The sequence below is a fragment of the Mauremys mutica genome, chromosome 5 (assembly GCF_020497125.1).
Source record: "Mauremys mutica isolate MM-2020 ecotype Southern chromosome 5, ASM2049712v1, whole genome shotgun sequence".
Classification (NCBI taxonomy): Eukaryota; Metazoa; Chordata; order Testudines; family Geoemydidae; genus Mauremys; species Mauremys mutica.
Window position 1 is genome coordinate 85,582,629 of NC_059076.1, and position 21,215 is coordinate 85,603,843.

Genomic DNA, 21,215 nt, shown 5'->3' on the forward strand with positions numbered 1-21,215 from the left:
AGGAATTATGATGTAAGGAGAATTGAGGTATAAGTTATTCTTTACTAAAATAGTAGAAATGGACAAAATTTTCAAAAGCACTTAAGTGACTTAGCTCCGCAGTCCCACTGACTTTCAGTCCTAAAATCTTTCATCTTTAGGCTGGATACACTGATGGGTAACATAGTTCTATCTTTCCTTAATGCCATACCAACTTTTCTGTAATTACCATCTTTGAGGACCAATGATCAATTTTCCTTGTTGGTTTAATCTCAGGTCTCTCTGACAAAACCTCATTTAAATTATACATAACAGCTTTTGTGAACAGACTGCTATCTGTAATTATAGGTGTTTTTTGTTTGTGTGTTTGTTTTTTATTTTTGGCATGGTGGTTAGGAAACTTCTACTCTACTTTGTAGACTAAGTAAAGGTATCCTAAATAGCAGCTACCAAAAGTATTACATACAGATAATTTTTCATATTCTATTACACTTCTTTCCAAGACTATTTTTAAACGAATGAACATCTCAGCAGACACTAACAAAACACATCAGTTTAAAGTATCACTGACTTTACAGGACATGTGTTTTAAGTCTATCTGCTTGGCTAATCAATTGCATGATGTTTAATAACACACTACTTGGTGAAAACGATACAGCTAAATATACATTAACATATGTTTCTGTTAATTCACCCTTATGTTCTGTTACCTGATGCTGAATCAATACTGAATTTTCCATGTTCGTTTCCACTGACTATTGAATAGGTGATCTCGGCATTGGCTTCAATGTCCCTGCTAGCAGCATAAATCTGAAGAACTTCTGTTCCAATTAAAGTGTCCTCTGATACAGTGGCACTGTACTCTCTATATTCAAACACAGGTGGATTGTCATTTATATCCAAAACAGAAACCACAAGACTACCAACAGAGGACAGCCTTCTAGGTAAACCCTGATCTAAAGCTTTTAAAGTCAGAGTGTACACTGCCTGCAACTCCCGATCCAAAGGCTTCTCCAACCGAACAATTCCAGAGAATTCATCAATTGAGAACTGTCCATCAGCAGAGTTCACTAGTGAGTAGCGAATTTTACGGTTCATCCCTGCATTTAAAAACAGAAGAAGTTTTAATGGAACATGAAATGATAGAGAAAATACATTGCTATACTGATTAATCTAGATAACAATACAAATGAAAAAAGTGTAAACACTGACATCCACATTAAAGCAAATTTAAATAACTATAGAGGCTACTGTCAAGAGTAGAAGCTACTGATATGGTATAAACTATACCATAAGCTTCGTGACTTCTACTACAGAAAGAGTAAAGTAGCTATCTGTTTTATTCACAGTCTCTGTTAATATGAAAATATTGGTTAGTAGTACAAATTTAATTATGACTTCAAAATGATCATTTCTACTTGAGAGGGTTAAATCCTTTAAAAATATTATATTACACACACACACACACACACATATATATATATAAAAATAAAAATAAAGGACCAGGCTGCATCAAATAACTAGGCTTTAATCCAGTAAGTTTATTTAAGAATCAAGTACACAAGATGAACAGGAACACCTTCTCTGGCAAGAGTTCTGTATTAAAACAACAACATAGCATTCTGTGCCATTCAGTTTGCTTATGAGCCCCAGAGACTGGCAAAGTATAAAACTGGCTCTCTGATGCTACCTTCTATTATGCAATTTAACGTTATCATAATACATAATGTTTTTCTGAGCACCGAAGCAATACCAAACATTACAACTTGACCATCAAGACTTGACAGATATGTGACAGTGTTGTGCCCTCAAACACAGACATCATACGCTTCTGTAATTCTCCTGTTGAGTTTATAAGCACAAAGCATGACTCTAAGTTCATTTTAATGTCACATTCAGGCCATATTCACATAACACTTTATAGCTAAACAATGATGAACAACAAACTACTTATCTCAATACCACTGCATATCATATAACAGTACAATTAATGGAGCTATACTGTGTGATACTGTTATGGTCTATTAGACTGAGGGTCATGTTTTAAAAATGTGACTTCTATTAAGCAGACACTCCCTCGAGCACACACAGCCTGAAAATAAGGACTAAGCCAACAGACTTACAACATGGTAAAATTAGTGTATGTGAGAGGAGACTTGGGCCCACGCTTTTCACTCCCCTCCATATTTTGCACACAATTAGTTATAAATAGCGCTGGCTGGGAATTTTTTGATGACACAGTTTGTCAGAAAATACAGATTCATCAAAACCTGAAGTTTCTCAGGACTAGGATGGAAATTCTCATCAAAACCAGAGAGAGGGAGAAACCCACCCTAGAACAGCCAACAGACTGGTGCTTAGGGTACTCACCTGAATGTTGGAGACTAGGGTGACCAGATGTCCCGATTTTATAGGTACAGTCCCGATATTTGGAGCTTTTTCTTATATAGGCACCTATTACCCCCCATCCCCTGTCCTGATTTTTCACACTTGCTATCTGGTCACCCTATTAGAGACCCAGATTCAAGGCTCTTCTGAATCAGTCATAACAAGGACTTAAATGAGGGTCTCCCACTTGCCAGGTGAGTACCTTAACTACTGGGCTACTGGCTTTTCTGCGGTGGGTGGGCCTCCCTCTTCCTCTTCCTCTGTTTTGTTTTTTTTCCTCCACAAAAAAATCCAGAAGATTTTGGTTTAATCCCGATGTGTAATGGGAAAAATGTTTGAAGTTTCAACATTTTTTGCGGTGTGAAAGCTATACCCTGCCTAGCACTAGATACAGGCACAAGTATATACATTCAAAGCCACTAAGATGAAAATTGTATAGAATTCACTAGACCTAAACATATCATTTAGCGACCTGATCCTGAGAAGTACTGAGTGTCTGCAAGTCCCACTGAAAGACACATCTAAGTCTCCACTAGCTAACGATTACTATAATTAGTAAATATAGTTAAGTAATATGTACCTGCATCCGCATCTGTAGCTTGCACTCTTGTCAATAGTGTTTTAGGCTCAGTGTTTTCAAACACTGTAATGGAGTAAGGATCAGCTGTAAACTCTGGGGCATTATCATTCACATCTTCTAGAGTGAGAATCACATTAGCCTTGCAGAATCTTCCTCCTCCATCTATGGCCTTGACTAAAAGATTATAAACTGCTTGCTGCTCACGATCAAGTGGTGCTAATGTTTTCAGTTCACCTATAAACAGAAAAACAGATGTAAAATAAATTGACTTACTTGAGCCCCCAGAATTAAGTATCCCATAATGATTTTTACAATGATGTTTTTATAAAATCTTTCTTCTTTTTTACTCACAAAAGCTAAATAACCATTTTCCTTTTGATGATAATTTTGTCAATGGCTGAGACAACAGCTGTACCACACTAATGAGCAAAACATGTCAATGGCTGTCTTTTCAGCTTATAAACGTTAAACACTGAAACTTTTTGCTTTCTAAAAAATCCCTCTGAAATTGCAATTGACCAAATGTGCAGCACACATAACACAGAAAATATACATCTATGCATACACATACACGATAGTGCATGGTGCATTATTTGAAAACAAACATTATAAATAAAAGAAATGTTTGAATCTTTGCTTTAATGAAATGCAAAGTTAGAAGAAAATGTATGACATATTATCCTTGAAGTGAGGAAAGGAAGAGATGGTCATGTGACAGTTACAAATGGTTTGGGGTGAGGGAAGGCAGCAGCTTCATTACGTAGTAAAAACAAAAATGAAAGATTTTTGCCAGGGATTTGGTAGGGAAGACCTCCCCTTTGCCCAAACACCTAGGAAATCCATTAAGTTGCAATCCTTGCATGGGAAACCTACCCTTGGCTCCCTCCTTATGGCTCCACCATTTACTTTGCTTTATTTTTGTCATCCTTTGCTTCTGCACCCTGCTTTGCATTGGTCTAGGGAGTGGGATGCTTAGGACCTCAAAGTGGTCCAGCTTGACCTAACTCTTACTTAAGTAGCTCTGAGTGGCATGAATTCAACCAATAAGAGTGTGATGGAGTGTAGACCACTCACTTAATGCTTCCAAGCAAGTCTGGGGTGGTTCTGGTTGACTCATCCTATTTAATTCCCTGCCACTAGCTGCAAAGCTTTGAGAACACTGGACTTCCCTTTTGCACTATTCTCTATGTGTACAGCAAGATTTAGATCCAGCCAGATGGTTGGCCACCAGAATCTGACTGAAATGAAACTTGCTATTTTTCAGGTCAAAAGCTATGGCTAGTAACCAATACATTAAATATAAAAAAGAACAATATTTAAAGTATCCTCTTATTCTGAACTTCTTTGGCAAAGAAGTCTGATAGCAATTAAAGAAGCCTGACTTTTGGCTTCAAGGTATTTTATATTTTTAAAGAATGTAAGAATGACCATACTGTGTCAGACCAATAGTCCAGTTAGCCCAGTATTCTGTCTCCCAACATTGGCCAGTACCAGATGCTTCAGAGGGAATGAACAGAACAGGGAAATTATCAAGTAATCCATCCCCCGTTGTTCAGTCCCATTTTCTGGAAGCCAGAGGTTTAGAGACACCCAAGGTATGGGGTTGTGCTCCAACCATCTTGATGGACCTATCATCCATTAACATATCTAATTTGTTTTTAAACTCATTTATACCCTCGGCCTTCACAAAATCTCTTGGCTAGGAGTTCCACAAGTTAATTGTGTGTTCATTTCTTTATTTCTTCTCCACATACTGAATATTTATGGTTTTCCTCTAAAACAATTTAACATTAAATTAACATTTTAAAAAATAAATAACATTTGTTTTTGTGCATAGATTGATTTAAGTATCAACATTTACATATGTTTTATTTAGTTGTAAATATTTTTTTTAAAAAGGCAGTGTCTGCAGTTTTATATGCAATATTATATATCATGAATTTTACCTGTGTCTGGACTGAGCTTGAATTTTTCTGCTCCAGTGCCATGCAGCGTATAAGTAATTTCTGCATTGGAACGAATATCTGCATCTGTAGCAGATACCTGCATAATCAGTTTGCCAGGAGGGGCATCCTCTGGAACAGTATCAGTGTATAAAGCCTAAAAGGTTTTAAAGCAACATTGAAAGATTAAAATGTATTAGAGAAGCAATGCTTAATGGAGGAGGGAAAAGAGGACAAGGACAGATGAAATTATCTGCTTGATGTTAGAGGATTCTGGAACATGTGAAGTGAACCAGAGGTTGAAACATCTGAAAATGATAAAGATGTGATTTTCTAATTAATTGCCTCACCATTAATAAATTATTCAGTGAAGTAATTATTTATTACTGACATTCACAAACTTGAGGATTCTGAGTGCCAAAGCACAGCCAAGAGCTCCAAACACCTGAACATATGATTAATTATTTCCTGATATCCAAACCCCTTGTGTTGCGAATTTCATTCAACTTCCTATCTCGAGCTACTGATAGGTCATATTACCCAGGTCTGGCCTGACCTACAAAGAACTGATTCACCCTTTTTATAAAACAGCATAAGACTTATAGGTCTCCAGTTAGAAACAAAAAGACAACACAAACAGGCTTTAAAGACATAGGTGAGATCTCATCGGTGAGATGGCAGAAGTACATTTTTTTTTTAAATCAGGAAATCAAAAGTGGCAAAGGACGGCTTCGTCAGCAGGCTAGGGAACAGATATGGATTACAGAATTCTAGGGCTTTGACAGTGCAATTTCCCTGGCTAAACAACCCTTCCACTCCTATCAAGGATAGCTCCGGCACTACTGAGCACAGCACTCTTTTAACTTCACCTCTATTAGAATGTGTACAGCAGTATCATTCTGCCAAGTGCAGGTACCTGGACCCTCTGGAGCCACACTTCCTATGGAAATCAGTTAGTATGCACTGCCATGGCAGCAGCATAAAGCATGCTCTCTCCTTGCTTTATCTTTGCAATGCTTACATTAACATGGGAAATTAAGAACTGAAATTCAATTCATAGTCTTCCAATCCTCTGCATAGTGGCACAGTGAGATATGAGTAGGTCGGTGGGTCAGCCCTATGAGTTTTTAAATTATAGTGAAATTTACCCAAGAGACTACCCTTATTCAGCAACCTCTTGTCTCAGTAGCCCAAAATACATTTCTTCTCCACATTTATTAGAAAATCACTTCCATAAAGCAATCAATTTTTGTCAGTCTTTTGAGTGGGCACCTAAGATAAAGAGGATTTTACAATGAAAGTGTACATACACTGAAAATGGCTGCCTGTGTAAAATTCAAGCCTACCTTTTCACAAACAGGACTGTTGTCATTAGCATCTAGGACTTTAACCTCAACCACGGCTTTTGTTGCAAAGGTCCCATCAGTAGCTGTAATGTTTAGAAGGTAATGGTCCTTTTCTTCCCTGTCCAGAGGTTTTCTCACATAGACTTTCCATTCATTCTGCACGTTTTCGATTGCAAACTGCCCAAAGGGATCACCTCCTAAACAGTTAAAAATATGTCATTCAAGCAAAAAGAGATAATTCTACTATTTAGAAGAAAAGAAAAATCTAAAAAAAAGCCCAACAATCACACCTCATGGCTTTCTATATTATATATAATATAAAAAAAAATCTTGATTGTTGGGGGGGGGGGTAAAAGTAGCATTTTAACTCGGGTCTTATATAAATACACATAAAAAGAATGTAAGTGCATTAAGTATTTGCTATTAATGTTGCCATGGTGATTAATGTAGCATTACAGAGGAGGACATATTTAAACAGTTACACTAAGCAGAAAAACATTTTAAAAAATCTACTGAAGATTAATTTAAACTATGTTCCATCTATTATCTCATGGATTTTTTTTTGCTTTTTTTCACTGAATTATTTATTTCAGTCTAACTATCTCCTCCTGTAGATATAAATATCACAAAGACAAAATGAATTCTATTTAAATCATTTTTAAACAAGGTAAGTAAAAGAAAAATGGTGCATCCTGATGGCTTCTGAAATATTTTAAAAATTAAAAAAAATGTCTTCTGTCATAGATGCCCCATTTCAAATATTTTGTAATCTTTTTAAAGCGTAAGAGTTACCTCACTTCATTCTAGTTTTATAACTCAAGTTAATATTAAATGTTTTAAACTGTTTACCTGTAACATAATAGGTGACTTGTCTGTTAGATTCTTCTGTATCAGCATCAGTGGTACTTAAGATAGCAACCACACCACCAGGTGGATCATCTTCACTAACTGTCCCTTTGTATATCTCCGCAGTAAAGCGTGGAGGATTGTCATTTACATCTGTAACAGTAACTTCAACCACTGTCACAGAAGACAATTGAATTTTTTCACCACGATCAGATGCAACCACTGTAATTTTGTACTTATCCCGTTTTTCATGGTCAAGCGCTTTGAGGGTGGTAATCCAACCCGTTTCCATGTTTATGGCAAAAGACTCTGTGATTTCCAGTTCTTGTGATGGATCTAAACTATATGTAACCTGCCCATTGAGTCCTGAATCCAAGTCAGTTGCTTTCACTTGGATGACTCTCGTTCCGCTTGGCATGTTTTCCACAATGAATGCTTCATATGGACTGGACTCCAAAACCGGTTTATTGTCATTTGCATCTTTTATCTGAATGCTTATATCTACTGAGGAAACAACATTATAACTGTCATTCGTATAATGTGCTAGCACTGCAAACTGATACCACTTAGTTGTCTCATGATCAAGACTCTTCTCAACTTTCAATCTTCCATTGTGTCGGTCAATCACAAAGCATTCATCCCTATTGCTTTCAGGAGTGTTCCCTTTAACTAGAGTGTATACTAATGTTTGATTATGCTCTGCATGTATAACATCAATCTCAGCTCCAATAGGAATGTCCTCGGAAACAGTATAAGAATAAAATGGCTCTGCAAATTTGGGAAGAGTCACTTCTGGTGGGAGTATTCTAATATAGATAGGAACCACTGATTGTTTTGGGGGGGATCCACCATCCCGGGCTTTAACAAAGAACGTTAGAAACTCATTTTCTAAACCAATTAAGCTTTCTTTTGTAGTAATTACACCAGACAAAGGATCAATTTCCAAATTCTCGTTGACACTTTCAGACTCTGCTTCAATGGCATATGTAATGTCTGCATTTGTACCCTCATCAGCATCAGATGCCAAAACTTTGGTGATAAATGTTCCTCTTGGAACATTAGATCCAATATTCACTTCATACTCTGTTGCTCGGAATTGAGGGGCATTATCATTATCATCTGTAAGTATCACATTAACATTGCAAAAAGCAACTTTTCCTCCAGCATCCTTTGCCATTAAACTAATAGAAGTTACTTTTTCTGTTTGTGTTTCACGGTCAAGCTTTTCAGAGGTAAATATTTGACCTCTCTCATTAGTATAAAATCTATCTTTGGCAAAGTCATTTACAATATGATAACTGATTTGGCCATAAGCCCCAGAATCTTCATCTGTCACTTTAACTTCAGTCACCAAGGTATGCAATGGAGCATTTTCAGCCAGTTCCACTTCGTACTCATTCTGACTGAAAACAGGGCTATGCAAATTGGCTCCAGTAACAGTTATTTGTACCTGAGCTGAACTTCTAAAGACACCATCAGACACAGACACATTAAGATTGTAAAGACGCTTCAAGGTCTGTTTGCGTGGGTTTGAGATGGAGATGATGCCAGTTTTGCTATTAATTACAAAATTCATGTGATCATTGCCTGTCAGAATTGAATATTCCAGTTTGCTTACATCTGAACTGTCTGCATCTGAGGCTTTTACACAGGTTACAAAGTGTCCACGGGGAGCCAGTTCACTAATTTTAGCCTCATAAACCAGTTGGTTAAATAACGGTGGGTTATCATTGAGGTCAGTTATATTGACAGTTACAATAATGTCACTGCTCAGTGCGGGCATTCCACCATCTACTGCCCTTACTAGTAATTTGTGTTGCTGGATCTGTTCATAATCCAAAGTTCTTGCTGTCAGAATGAGCCCACTGCTGCTATCTATGTGGAAATACTCATGACTTTTGCTATTGTTCTCAACCAAGTGATAGGAAATCCTTCTGTTTGTTTCAGAATCAGCATCTGTGGCACTAACTTGTACAACAGATGTCCCAATTACAGATGCCTCAGAAAGGACTGCAGTATAAGATAGCTTTGTAAACAGAGGATGATTATCATTTATATCTTCCACTATTATATCTACAAACACCTCAGCGTGGGCCCCAGTTAGAGAGTCAGTTGCTCGTATGCTCAGTTTATAGGCGGGATGGGACTCAAAATCTAAAGTGGCAACAACAATTATAACTCCAGTATTAAAGTTGATAGTAAACTGATTGAAAGGATCTCCTTCTGTGATACTATAAAACACCTTAAGTCCTTCTGGGCTGTTTGCTTGTACATGGACAACAGGGCTATGCAACTGAATGTTTTCAGGTATTTCAGCGCTATAGAAAGGCTTTTCAAAAACTGGCATGGCTTTATTCATAACAGTGATTGGGACTGTAACTTCAGCAGAAAAACTTGGTTCTCCTCCATCTTTTGCCACCACTGTGACAAGATATTCCTTATTTAGTGTGTCCGGTTCAAACTGTCTCTTGAGTGTGATTTCACCAGTGGGCCCAATATGGAAGTGTTCATGATGGTCTTTAAGGTAATAGCGTACCTCTCCATTACTCCCTATATCTTTATCTACTGCTGTAACACGTCGAATAATGTGGCCCACTTCAGTGTCTACTTTAACAGCAGCATAATATGGAAGATCGACAAAAATTGGACCGTTATCATTTACGTCTTCTATAGTGACCTTCACCACAACATGTGCAACTACTGATGGTTTATGCTCCTCTGTCACTTCTACCAGTATATCAAAAGATTCTTGTTGTTCTCGATCAAATGGTATTCCTGTGGTTGAAAGTACTCCTGAAGTGTAGCTGATTTTAAATCTACTGTCTGGATTTAGAATATGATAAAACAAAGGCTCATTTATTTGATTCCCTACAGCAGTAATGACAGCTATTGTTTTCGCCTCAGTGGAATTCTCTCGCACTACTGCAGAGTAGGAACTCTGTGTGAACTTGAGTTGACTTGCTTTGCTTTCCTTCACATTAATTTTTACAGATGTAGTGCTTGCAAATCTCCCATCAGATGCTCTGACCGTTAATTCATATCTGCTTCTTAACTGAGTTGTATTTTGTACAGTTATAGTTCCAGTCTTAGGATCTATTGAAAATTTGTCTCCAATGTTACCTTCAGTGACAGAATAAATTAGTTGTGAAAAAGCTCTTGAATCAGCATCTGTAGCATTTACGGTGATGACTGTTACTCTTTTATATGTAGGCACCAAAAGGGATGCCTCATACAAATCTTTTGAAAACACAGGAGGACAATCATTGATATCAATTACGTAAATAGTAACATTAGCTGCATATTCTGCAAATAAACGTGGTGTCCCCATATCATGTACTTGTACTGAAAATTGGAAAATGTTTGTCTCTTCGTAGTCCAAACTCATTATGGTACGAATGGCACCAGTGCTAGAATCAATGGCAAAATACTTGTGCACAGATGGTTCAACAATTTGATAAACCAGCAAAGCATTTGATTCTTTATCAGCATCTGTAGCTCGAATTACTAATGGGATATTCTTGTCAGTTAGAACTACACTGTTAATTGAAGCTGATTCACTGATGAGTCCTGTGTATTCTGCCTGCATAAAAACTGGTGAGTTGTCATTCTCATCCCGAATATGCACCAAAACAGTTGTATTAGTAGACAACCCAGCCATGTTGGTTCCTTGAACAGTTAGCATGTAAAAAGACAAAGTTTCAAAATCAAGTATCTTCTTAGAAGTGATGACACCTGAGTTTGGATTGATATCAAAGGCATCACCTACATTACCATCTTTTATCTGATAAACTACAGAAGATTGGCTATATGCAGTAACCATTCCAACAAAACTACCAATGCTGGCACCTTCAGTGACTTCTGTAGAATATTCCTTCAGTGTGAATTTTGGTGAGGCATTATCAGAAATTGTGACAAAGATAAGCACAGAAGTTACTTCGCTCATTGGAGGATTTCCTTTATCTGTAGCTTTCACCACCAAATTGTACTCTCGTTGGTTACTACAATCTAGTTCTTTTGCAATTCTAATAGTGCCCAAGATGGGATCTATAGTAAAAGAATTTCCAATATTCCCTGCAGAGAAAAGAAAAAAAAAGAAACAAAAAGTTAACAATGAAAGAGACAAAGATAAATGCACAAAAATTAAGAGTCTGTGCCCAACTGGCCATAAACTAAAAGAATGCGTACATGCTGAGAAGCAAGGGAGGCATTAATGTTTCTTAATTTTGTTCTAAAACAATTTCTAGTCATCTGGAATTTTCCTATAAAGAATTGTTAGTACTAACTTTTCTTTTACTTTACGATACTTTGCCTTAACATAACTGGACTAGTTGTCCAATGCAATAAAATAAAATAAAATAAAATGTCTTAAAATATGCCAAGTTTTCTATAACCTTAAAAAATTACTGGTGGTGTTCCTTCTTTAAATCAATCTTCTTAATGAGGTCATGGTCAATCAAATCAAAGCAGCCATTAAACACAAAAAAATATATTTAGGAACTTAGGTTAGTAGCATAATAGTTATATTTCAGGAATTAAAATTAATTGCCTTGTTTGTGGGAAAAAACAGTGCTTTTAATGTGTCTCAAGTGCATCTCAATTAACTGTTAATTCAAATGTCCTTTAGAAGTAATGATTTTAATTAAAGATTCCTTAGTGAATTAGACACTATGGAATCCCTCAGTAATTGATGATCATCATTCAGAACAGCTATGAACATATGACATGCCAACTAATATATAACAGTGAACTGACTAAGCTATCTGAGGTTACTACGGGTGTCAAACAAGTTTGTCTTTTGTCATCCATGCTCTTTTTATTAGTAGTGAACAGGGTAATGAGAAAGACCACAGAAGTTAAAGGTCCTTGATTTTGCAGATGACATCAACTAGCTATTCCATACCCACCGGATTTTACATGCAAACCACAACAAATGATCTCCAAGGCTGAAAATCAGCACCAAGGAAACAAAAACCATGAGAATCAACACACAACAAGAAACACCAATAATGCTTTCTGTGACTAACAAAGAAGAGGTCTGATATTTCGCATATTTTGGAAGCATTTTAAGTACAACAGGGTGAAACAGATGAAGAAATTAAAGCAAAATAGTTAAGCCTGTGCAACTCTTAAGCTGAGCTAAGAAAAACAGAAATCTTGCCTTCCAAACTAAATTTTGAATATTTAACACCATTGTAAAGTTGGCCTTACTATATGGCACTGAAACTTGGTCCTATTAAGATCTTACTATCTAAATTCAAAGTTTTCATAAACAGCTGCTTTACACAAATCCTCAAAATCAGATGGCCAGGAAAAAAACATCACACATGAAGAACTCGGGAGGAGAATGAAACAGAAAGCGATAGGCCAGGAAAATATGGAACTAAAGAGAGATGGGTAGGACTTGCATGGATGAAAGACCCAAATAACATAACAAGACAGGAATTGGACTGGAACTCTCAGGAGAAGTGGTGATGCGGAAGACCAAAAAACACACAACAGAAGCAGAACATGGAAACACAACAGATGCAGAATTGACAGCTATCCAAATGACATGGGAATAAGCTAAAACTGCAACAGGAGACTGGCAAAGATGGAACGCAGTGATGAAGGCATGGAATAGAGCGGCAACAGAGAGAGAACTAGAGCAAACATCCCCCCCCAAAATTGCTACCAATTAAGGCTATACCCTGTACTTTCTGAATTTTACCAGCTGCAATTTGATATATAACAGTTGAAAACAAGTAGTTATGAATAAGCCTTTTACAAGTAAAAGAAATTGTAATGGATTTTGCAGCCTGTAAGATGTCAACACATGCACTGAATTAGACTAGAATTTGTGGTTCCTCAAAAGTTTAATTACAGAGCAAATATTACTAAAACCATGTTCTCAACATGGAAATATTTTATTTAAAATGTTTGAATTATGCAGATGAGTGGGCAGTTGATATTTTCTTTTCTGTTAGTTAAGGCTCTAAGCACAGTGGCATTCTTAGAATATCCCATTACAAATCCCATCAGCCATTACAAGCATTTAAGGAATGTTCATTCCATATGCTTATGACATCAACCATAATGCTTTAACTTCCCAGTAGTTGACAATTCTATAAAAAACTAAGCTAAGAAAGATAAAGCTTAACATTAACTCCCACAAAAATCTGGAGAGATTGGCGGGAGGGGGGAGGAAGAGATGAAAGAGAAAGAGAGAGAATGCTCAAACTCTTTTCTTGAAATGCTTTGGCATTCATAAAATGGAATGCACTATTGATCTAGGTAAGTCAAGAATAGAGTTTCATTAACCCTTACATATTACCTTAGGAAATACATAATATTTATACAAATAATAGAAAACAATTGATACATTTAAAGGAATTTATCATGTTTACTCATTTTCCTCCTTAGAGCATCATAATCAAAATTTATTAAAAAATTATGAAAATAAAGCATGTATTATATTATAGTTGCAATGGTTTATGTATTTGAATGAAATTTCAGCAACAGAAATCTCTTTTTTAATTATAATAATGAAGCTGTACGGTTTAAAAATGCTTTAATAGCTGGGACAAATCATAAGATATAATTTTGCATGTAATGATCACATAGTTGGTGTATTTCTTGTACTTTTTAATAAAGTTTCAGATGCTTCATACTGACTTTTGTTTCATAACATTTTGTAAAGCTAGAAAATAATTTAACTCCATTTACAATAGTGGGGTTTTTTTTATTGCTAACATAAACGTAGAGCATGTTCATTTTGCAGATGTGTGGTTGGATAGTTCAGGTGCTTGGCAAGGGGGATATAGAGCCATTCATATATAATTTATCGGTGTGACCAAAAGTCATTAACGACTGGTGGATGCTTGGTAGTCCAAATAAAATGGGTTAGTGATTTCAGTCTGGTTCCTGTGGTATTTATTCACTTCTTAAAGCTATTATCATTGCCACTTGTAGGCACTTTAGGAGAGACGCCAACAAGACAGGCATTGGAATGAAGAAGCAAGAAAAGTGAACTGTCACCACCAATGATCTCGCCATGTAAGGGATGAGAAACACTGGTGAGTCAGGTATGGGATACTATCCATATTGTCACTACTCTGTGGATAAATGGAAGACCTCATTTTCTAATGCTAAGAAATCAAGTGTAATTAATTAATTAACAGAATGGACAAGGAAATGTATTAAAGAGATACTGTGAGGTTAAAAATAAGTGGCCGAATCCTAGATTCCATTGTGGTTTGCCAGCACAAAGCAGTTGCAAACCCAAGTTAACTGGCTACCCAAGGACTCTCTTCCATCAAGGACAATCCTCAGGTGGTATAGGGCTAGGATAGCAAACTCTCACCCCTTTTAAAACCACCTAGTAATGGGTTATAGCTTGGGAGCCACTACATCTCTTAGACTGGAACCAGGCAGTGCTCCATGCATTGCAGGAACGTGAAGGTGATTTAAAGTGAACTTTCTGTACCCCTTCTCCATGCTGTACCACGTATCAATGAGCCAGATCCAAAAGCATGACCTAGTATTTTTCAAATTACAACATTTATTTATCTATTTTAAAAAATACATCTTAGATGATAAAATCAAAACATATTTAAAAATGTAATTTACTTTTCACTAATTATAATATTTATGCTCTTTTATGGGTAACTTTTTTTCAATTTTCTCCACTAGGAGAACAAAAAACAGATGAATCAGTTTCATATTTATTTCTATTTGGTTCCTAGTCATTTTCACTTTGAGGTTCTCAAGCAGTAGCCAAATGAAATAATGTTTAGGATGTAATAATATGTCCACTTGAATTTGTATGGTTTTTTTTTAAAAAATATTATAGAAACATTTATATTGGCCTTTGATTTTATAATGGATTATTTTTACATACTTACATTTTAAGCTAACTATGACCAAACAAAGTAAATTTTAAACTATATAGAAGACTTACAAGACTGTGGATATACCTGATTCAATAGAGTACACAATTTCTGCATTTTTCCCTTTGTCTTTGTCTAATGCTGTTACTTGGAGTACCGCTGACCCAACAGCTGCTGACTCATATACCCGTCCTTCATAGGGAGAGCTGGTGAACCATGGCGCGTGATCATTTGTGTCACTAACATTAATGACAATTCTAGCAAAGTTGCGTTTGACAGGAACATCTTGATCTCGTACCTAAAACAATGAACACATTATTAATCATTAGCACCAACCTTTATTAATATAACTACTAATCCAATTTCTGAGAGAACTATTATGAATCTAGGCCTTGAACCTTACCATTTAAATAAATGGGACTACTCAAAGAGTGTAAAGTAAAAAACATTTGTAAATTTCTCCAAGATCAAGACCTAAATGTATATTAAAAGCATATTAACTGTAATGTGAAAAAGGTAATTATGTTATCTGTTAAAGAATAACAGGTATACTTGTTTACCATCACTGTAAGTATATGTTGGTGGATGGCCTCATGATCCAATTTTTCAGATGTATAAAGAGAGCCTGTTCCAGGATCCAAACGAAATTTCTTGAGACTGATGGGATCAGTGCTACTCTGCATTGTATAAATTAGTTTATTCTTCTCGTCCCTGTCGGTGGCACTGACTTGCAAAATTTCTGTCTCTGGCACTGTGTCCTCAGGTATAATGACTTCATATTTTGAGGTGGAAAACTGAGGCCTGTGGTCATTTGTGTCTATCACTTTGATGTATACCTAAAATGACACAATGGAAAAAAAGATTATGTTGATAAATATTGGTGAAAATACAGAAGAAAACAGGACACTAAGGAATCAGGAGGAGGAAAAAAGATGCACAGAATAAAGCCAGAAGTCCAGACAGTTAAAAATCTTTAAGAAGAGGTCTCTTAAACAGAAACCATTTGTGTATGCTGTACAATGAAAATAATGTTTACTTATTCTACAGTAACTGTGGTTCTTTGATATGTTATAGTCAGTGTGGATTCTGCTGTAGGTGTTCATACGTCTTATTGGGAGAATCCCAGCAGGGAAACTGTGGTCAGATTCCACACACTTTGCCCTGCCAGAGCAATACAGTGCAATGCAATGGGGACAGAGTAGAGCACAGTATCTGGTTCAAGGTATCTCAAAACACTGTGCAAAGTACTGAGTTAAATATCAGCAGTGCTGTGATTGTGTAAGCAAATATAGTAGCTCAGCATTCATTCCCACAGCCATTAACATTAGAAAAAATGGTTTCCTACCTTTCCGTAACTGTCGTTCTTCGAGATGTGTTGCTCATGTCCATTCCATTCTAGGTGTGCGCGCACACCTACATGCGTGGCCGTTGGGAGTTTTTGCTTTAGCGGTATCTGTAGGGTTGGCTATGGCGCCCCCTTGAGTTCCGCGCTCAAGCGTTGGTATGTCAGGCACTGCTGGCCCTATGCCCTCTCAGTTCCTTCTTGCTGGCAACTCTAACAGAGGGGTAGGAGGGTGGACAATGGAATGGAAATGAGCAACTCATCTCAAAGAACAAGTTACAAAAATGTGGGTAACTGTTTTTTCTTCTTCGGGCGCTTGCTCATGTTGATTCCATTCTAGGTGACTCACAAGCAGTGTCCATGAAGGTGGGCTTGGAGTTCACAGTCATGTAGTTTGCAGCGCTGCTCTGCCAAAGTCAGCGTCGTCTCAAGCTTGTTGGGTAAGTGCACAAGGAGATGCGAGGTGTGGACAGATGACCAGGTAGCGGCCCTACAGATCTCCTGGATTGGAACCTGCACCAGGAAGGCTGCTGCTGATGCCTGTACTCTAGTAAAGTGTGCTATCACGATTTCCAGCAGAGGCACTTTTGTCTTCTCATAGCAGTATCGGATACAGGCAGTGATCCAGGACAAAATCCTTTGAGTAGACATCGGGTGACTCTTCTTTCTGTCTGCCACCACAACGAACCATTGTGTCAACTTATGGAATGGCTTTGTCCTTGCTATATAGAAGGCCAGCGCTCTCCTGACATCCAGGGCATACAGCCTGCATTCCTCATCTGACATATGAGGCTTTGAAAAGAAGACAGGTAAGTATATGTCCTGGCCAGTATGAAACTGGGAAACTACCTTGTGCAGAAATACCGGATGCGGTCGCAGCTGGACTGTATCCTTGTAGAATACCATATAGTGTGGTTCTGAAGTAAGCACCCTGATCTCAGACACCTTGCAGGCTGACGTTATCACAACCAGGAACAAAACCTTCCAGGAGAGAAGCAGGAGAGAGCAGGAAGCCAGAGGCCCGAAGGGAGGCCCCATGAGCTTCGACAGCATGAGGTTCAGGTCCCAGGCAGGGATGGGATCCCAGACATGCGGGCAGAGACGCTCCAGACCTTTCAAAAACCATGCCGTTATGTCATGAGTGAAGACTGACCTGCCTTGGAATGGAGCGTGGAAAGCCAAAAGAGTGGCCAGATGGACACTGATCAATGACAGGTACAAACCTTGGAGTTTGAAGTGCAGAAAATAATCCAGGATCTCCTGCAGCGAGGCCTGCTCAGCCCGGATACACCATTCTGAGCTCCAGCATGGGAACCTTTTCCACTTGGCCAGGTAAGTCGCTCTGATGGAGGGTTTCCTGCTATCAAACAAGACCTGCTGAATGCAGGCCAAGCATTCCTGTTCATTCACATTTAGCCACGCAGCAATCATGCTAACAAGTGTAGTGCCGCCACGTTTAGGTGCGGAAGTCGGTCTTGGTTCTGGGACAGCAGGTCTAGCCAGCGGAGCAGCTAGTGAATGGTCCAGCAGCATGCCGAAACAGTGCTGGTGAGGCCACGTGGGGGCTATCAGGATAACGTTCGCCCTGTCCTGTTTGATCTTCATGAGGACTCTGTGAATCAATGGCGCTGGTGGGAAGGCGTACATCAGAGCCCCCAACCACAGGATGAGAAAGGCATCTGACGGCGCCCCTGTCCCTCCCCTATATCGAACAAAACACATGGCACTTTCTGTTCTGCCTGGATGCGAACAGGTCCACTTAGGGAGTCACCAACCTCTGGAAGATTGTACTAACTACCGCTGGATGGAGTGACCACTCGTGGTGAGATGAGAAGGTCCTGCTTAGCTGATCTGCTAATATGTTCCTAGTGCCGGGCAGGTGCACAGCTACCAGATGAATGGCATGCCGCACACAAAAGCCCCAAAGGCGGACAGCTTCTTGGCAAAGGGCCAACAACCTGGATCCGCCCTTTCCGTTGATGTAATACATCGCTGCAGTATTGTTCATCAGGACCTGCACCACCTTGCCCTTCAAATGGAGCAAGAAAGCCTGGCAGGCCAGGTGAACTACTCTGAGCTCCCTGACATTGATACAGAGGGCCAGATCGTCCCTGCGTGCTGAGCTTGCCCAGGTCCGAAGCATTGGAGATCAAGGTCAGTGATAGGGACAGGGTCACAAAGGGAACTCCTTCCAACACTGACCCGGGGTCCAACCACCATTCTATGGACAACCGGATGCAATCCAGCACCCCAACACCAGCCACCCTTGCAGAGGCTGGAGACAGAGCCAGGCATGGTTGACTATGTATGTACATGCAGTTATGTGAGCAACAACTGCAGGAAGGTGTGAGCCATGGTGATTGGGTGGTTTTTCACATGGGAGATCAGGTCTGACATGGCCTGAAAACATGCCTCCAGAAGGATGGCTCTGGCCTACGTGGAGTCGAGAACTGCTCCAATGAACTCTACCCATTGCACAGGCCTTAAGGTGGATTTTTTGTCATTTATCAACAGGCTCAGGTTGCGGCAGGTGGAGAGCACCAGATCGGGGCTCCTCTGCACTTATTCTGGAGATTTGCCTTTGATGAGCCAATCGTCAAGATACGGGAAGACCTGGACCCGTTGACATCTCAGGTAAACAGCCACTGGTGCCATACATTTTGTGAACACCCTTGGGGCTGATGAGAGGCCAAAGGGCAGCACCATAAACTGGAAATGGGGTCTGCCCACCATGAAACGGAAGAAGCATCTGTGACCATGAAACATGGAAATAAGTGTCCTTCAAGTCAAGGGTGGCGTACCAGTCTTGCGGATCCAGGGATGGAATGATGGAGGTCATGGAGACCATACGAAACTTCAACTTCGTAAGAGACTTGTTGAGGCGTCACAGGTCTAGAATAGGCCTGAGGCCCCCTTTTGCTTTCAGGATCAGGAAGTAGCAAGAGTAGAACCCCTTTCACTCCTGGTCCCGAGGTACCTCCTCCACTGCACCCAGGTGAAGTAGGTTCTCGACCTCCTGAACGAGGTGTTGCTCATGAGAAGGGTCCCTGAAGAGGGATGGGGAAGAGAGGGCGTGGGAGGGAGGGGCATCCGAAAATTGCGGGGGATAGCCTCAAGATTCTATCTCTAGGACCCAGCGGTCCGAGGTGACCCACGAATCAGGCTGAATGATGGGATGGAGACGGTTGACGAAAGAACCAAGTGGATCTGGGGGGATGACTGGGCTGTTGCTCTCGAGTGCACCCTCAAAATGAGTGCTTTTGGCTTCCTGATGCTTTGCCGGACTGGGCTGTGTGGGTGAGCAGGAGGAAAACCGGCGACAACCAAAGCTCATGTGTCTATCCTTTCTCCTTGCAGACCCCCATCAAGGCTGCCAAGGCTTTGGTGATGGTGATGGCCAGAACTGCTTCCTTGCAGACTGCGGTGTATGCATGCCCAGTGAGCAAAGTGTGGACCGAGTGTCCTCCAACCTATGCAACTGTCTGTCTGCTCTGCAAAGAGTCCATCTCCATCAAATGGGAGGTCTTGGTTTGTCCCAAGAAATGCAGACCTCGATGCGCCGCCTGATATACCGATGCATGAGCATGGCACTCAAGGGGGTGCCACAGCCTTGAGTGGATACTGGCAAAAATCACTGATGACCGCACACATAGGCATGTGCATACCTAGAGTAGACTCGACATGAGCAAGTACTTGTAGAAGAACTGGTTTAACTGAGAAGGGGAATGTTGAGCACAATACCAGTGTTATCAACTTTAACTTCCCCTGGTACTACCAAATGACACAAGCAGAAGGGACCTCGGGGTTAACACTTCACTAAGGAAGTGAAGGACAATTGTCTTTATCAAAGAGCATTCTCTTAATAGTGTACTACATTGTTAATGTTGAATATGAGCTCAAGTCTTGCTTTGGAACTGAACACATCAGCTTTAATCCCAGCCACGAAAAGTGCTGCCAACTAAACAAATTAAGGCTAGTTCCTCAAAGAGGACATAGACACAGAGCTGCAACACCTAACGTTTAGACACTCTGCCACCTAATGGAATCCACAGCACCAAGTCAGGTACCCAGGATCCCTATATAATGCATGGGAAGAGTTAGGGAACAAAAGTCAGCAAGCTGAGTGGGGCGCTGCCTAAATCCAGACAATAGGAAAGAATGAGGAGAGGGGTGTAGACTATAAACCACACACCACAGAAGGACTTCAGCACCGCTGTACCACTTTAATGAAAACACTCTTCACCTTTGGCATAGTTATTCCACCTACTCGAGAAGTGGTAGCTATGTTGACGGGAGAAGCTGTCTCTCCAACATAGTGCTGCCTACACCGGGGGGTAGGTCAGTATAACTACATTGCTCAGGCGTGTGGATTTTTCACACCCATGGGCAATGTAGTTATACCACTGTAAGTCTGTAGTGTAGATCAGACCTAAATCTGGGCCAGAGGAAGACACCTGCTTGGGATTCACAGTTGCACTCTCCTGGAGTTATGTGCCTAAGCTCCCCCGTTTTTGTTTTAAAGAAACACAAGGAGAAGAACATGCCTCTTTTTACCCAATACCCTAGTGGTCAGAGGACTCACCATCTGCCTAATGTGGAGCAAGGATTTGAATCTAGGTTTCCCTCCACCCAGGTGAGTTCCTTACCCACTGGACTATATAAGGTATCCCGCTGCAGGTGTCTCTCAAGCTCTCCTGTTGAAGATGTTCCACTGTGTATAAATTAGCATTAGAGCAGGGACATGAACTTGGGTCTCCCAAGCGAATGCTGTAACCACTGAGCTATTGAGTCCGTCATTCTCACTCGTTCTGTCTCTGGCTCAAACATCAGTCAAGTCACAATCAAGCCCAAAAACTTAAGACTCACATTTTATGATTGACCTAGTTGTGCAGTTGAAAAACTAAATTTTAAGTTTCAGGATGAACT

At 39.6% G+C, this 21,215-nt stretch overlaps 1 protein-coding gene across 1 annotated transcript in view; it reads right to left on the reverse strand.

The window, feature by feature from the left end:
- The window catches only part of FAT1 (FAT atypical cadherin 1), a 163,732-nt gene that overhangs the window by 25,933 nt on the left and 116,584 nt on the right, over positions 1–21,215 (reverse strand). Inside the window, exons 8-14 of the mRNA XM_045018049.1 lie at positions 15,508–15,783; positions 15,035–15,245; positions 7,086–11,153; positions 6,237–6,433; positions 4,894–5,047; positions 2,948–3,181; positions 690–1,079 (exon numbers count right to left, since the gene is read on the reverse strand). Coding sequence (XP_044873984.1) covers positions 690–1,079; positions 2,948–3,181; positions 4,894–5,047; positions 6,237–6,433; positions 7,086–11,153; positions 15,035–15,245; positions 15,508–15,783 — 5,530 coding nt within the window. The remainder of the gene's footprint in view (positions 1–689; positions 1,080–2,947; positions 3,182–4,893; positions 5,048–6,236; positions 6,434–7,085; positions 11,154–15,034; positions 15,246–15,507; positions 15,784–21,215) is intronic.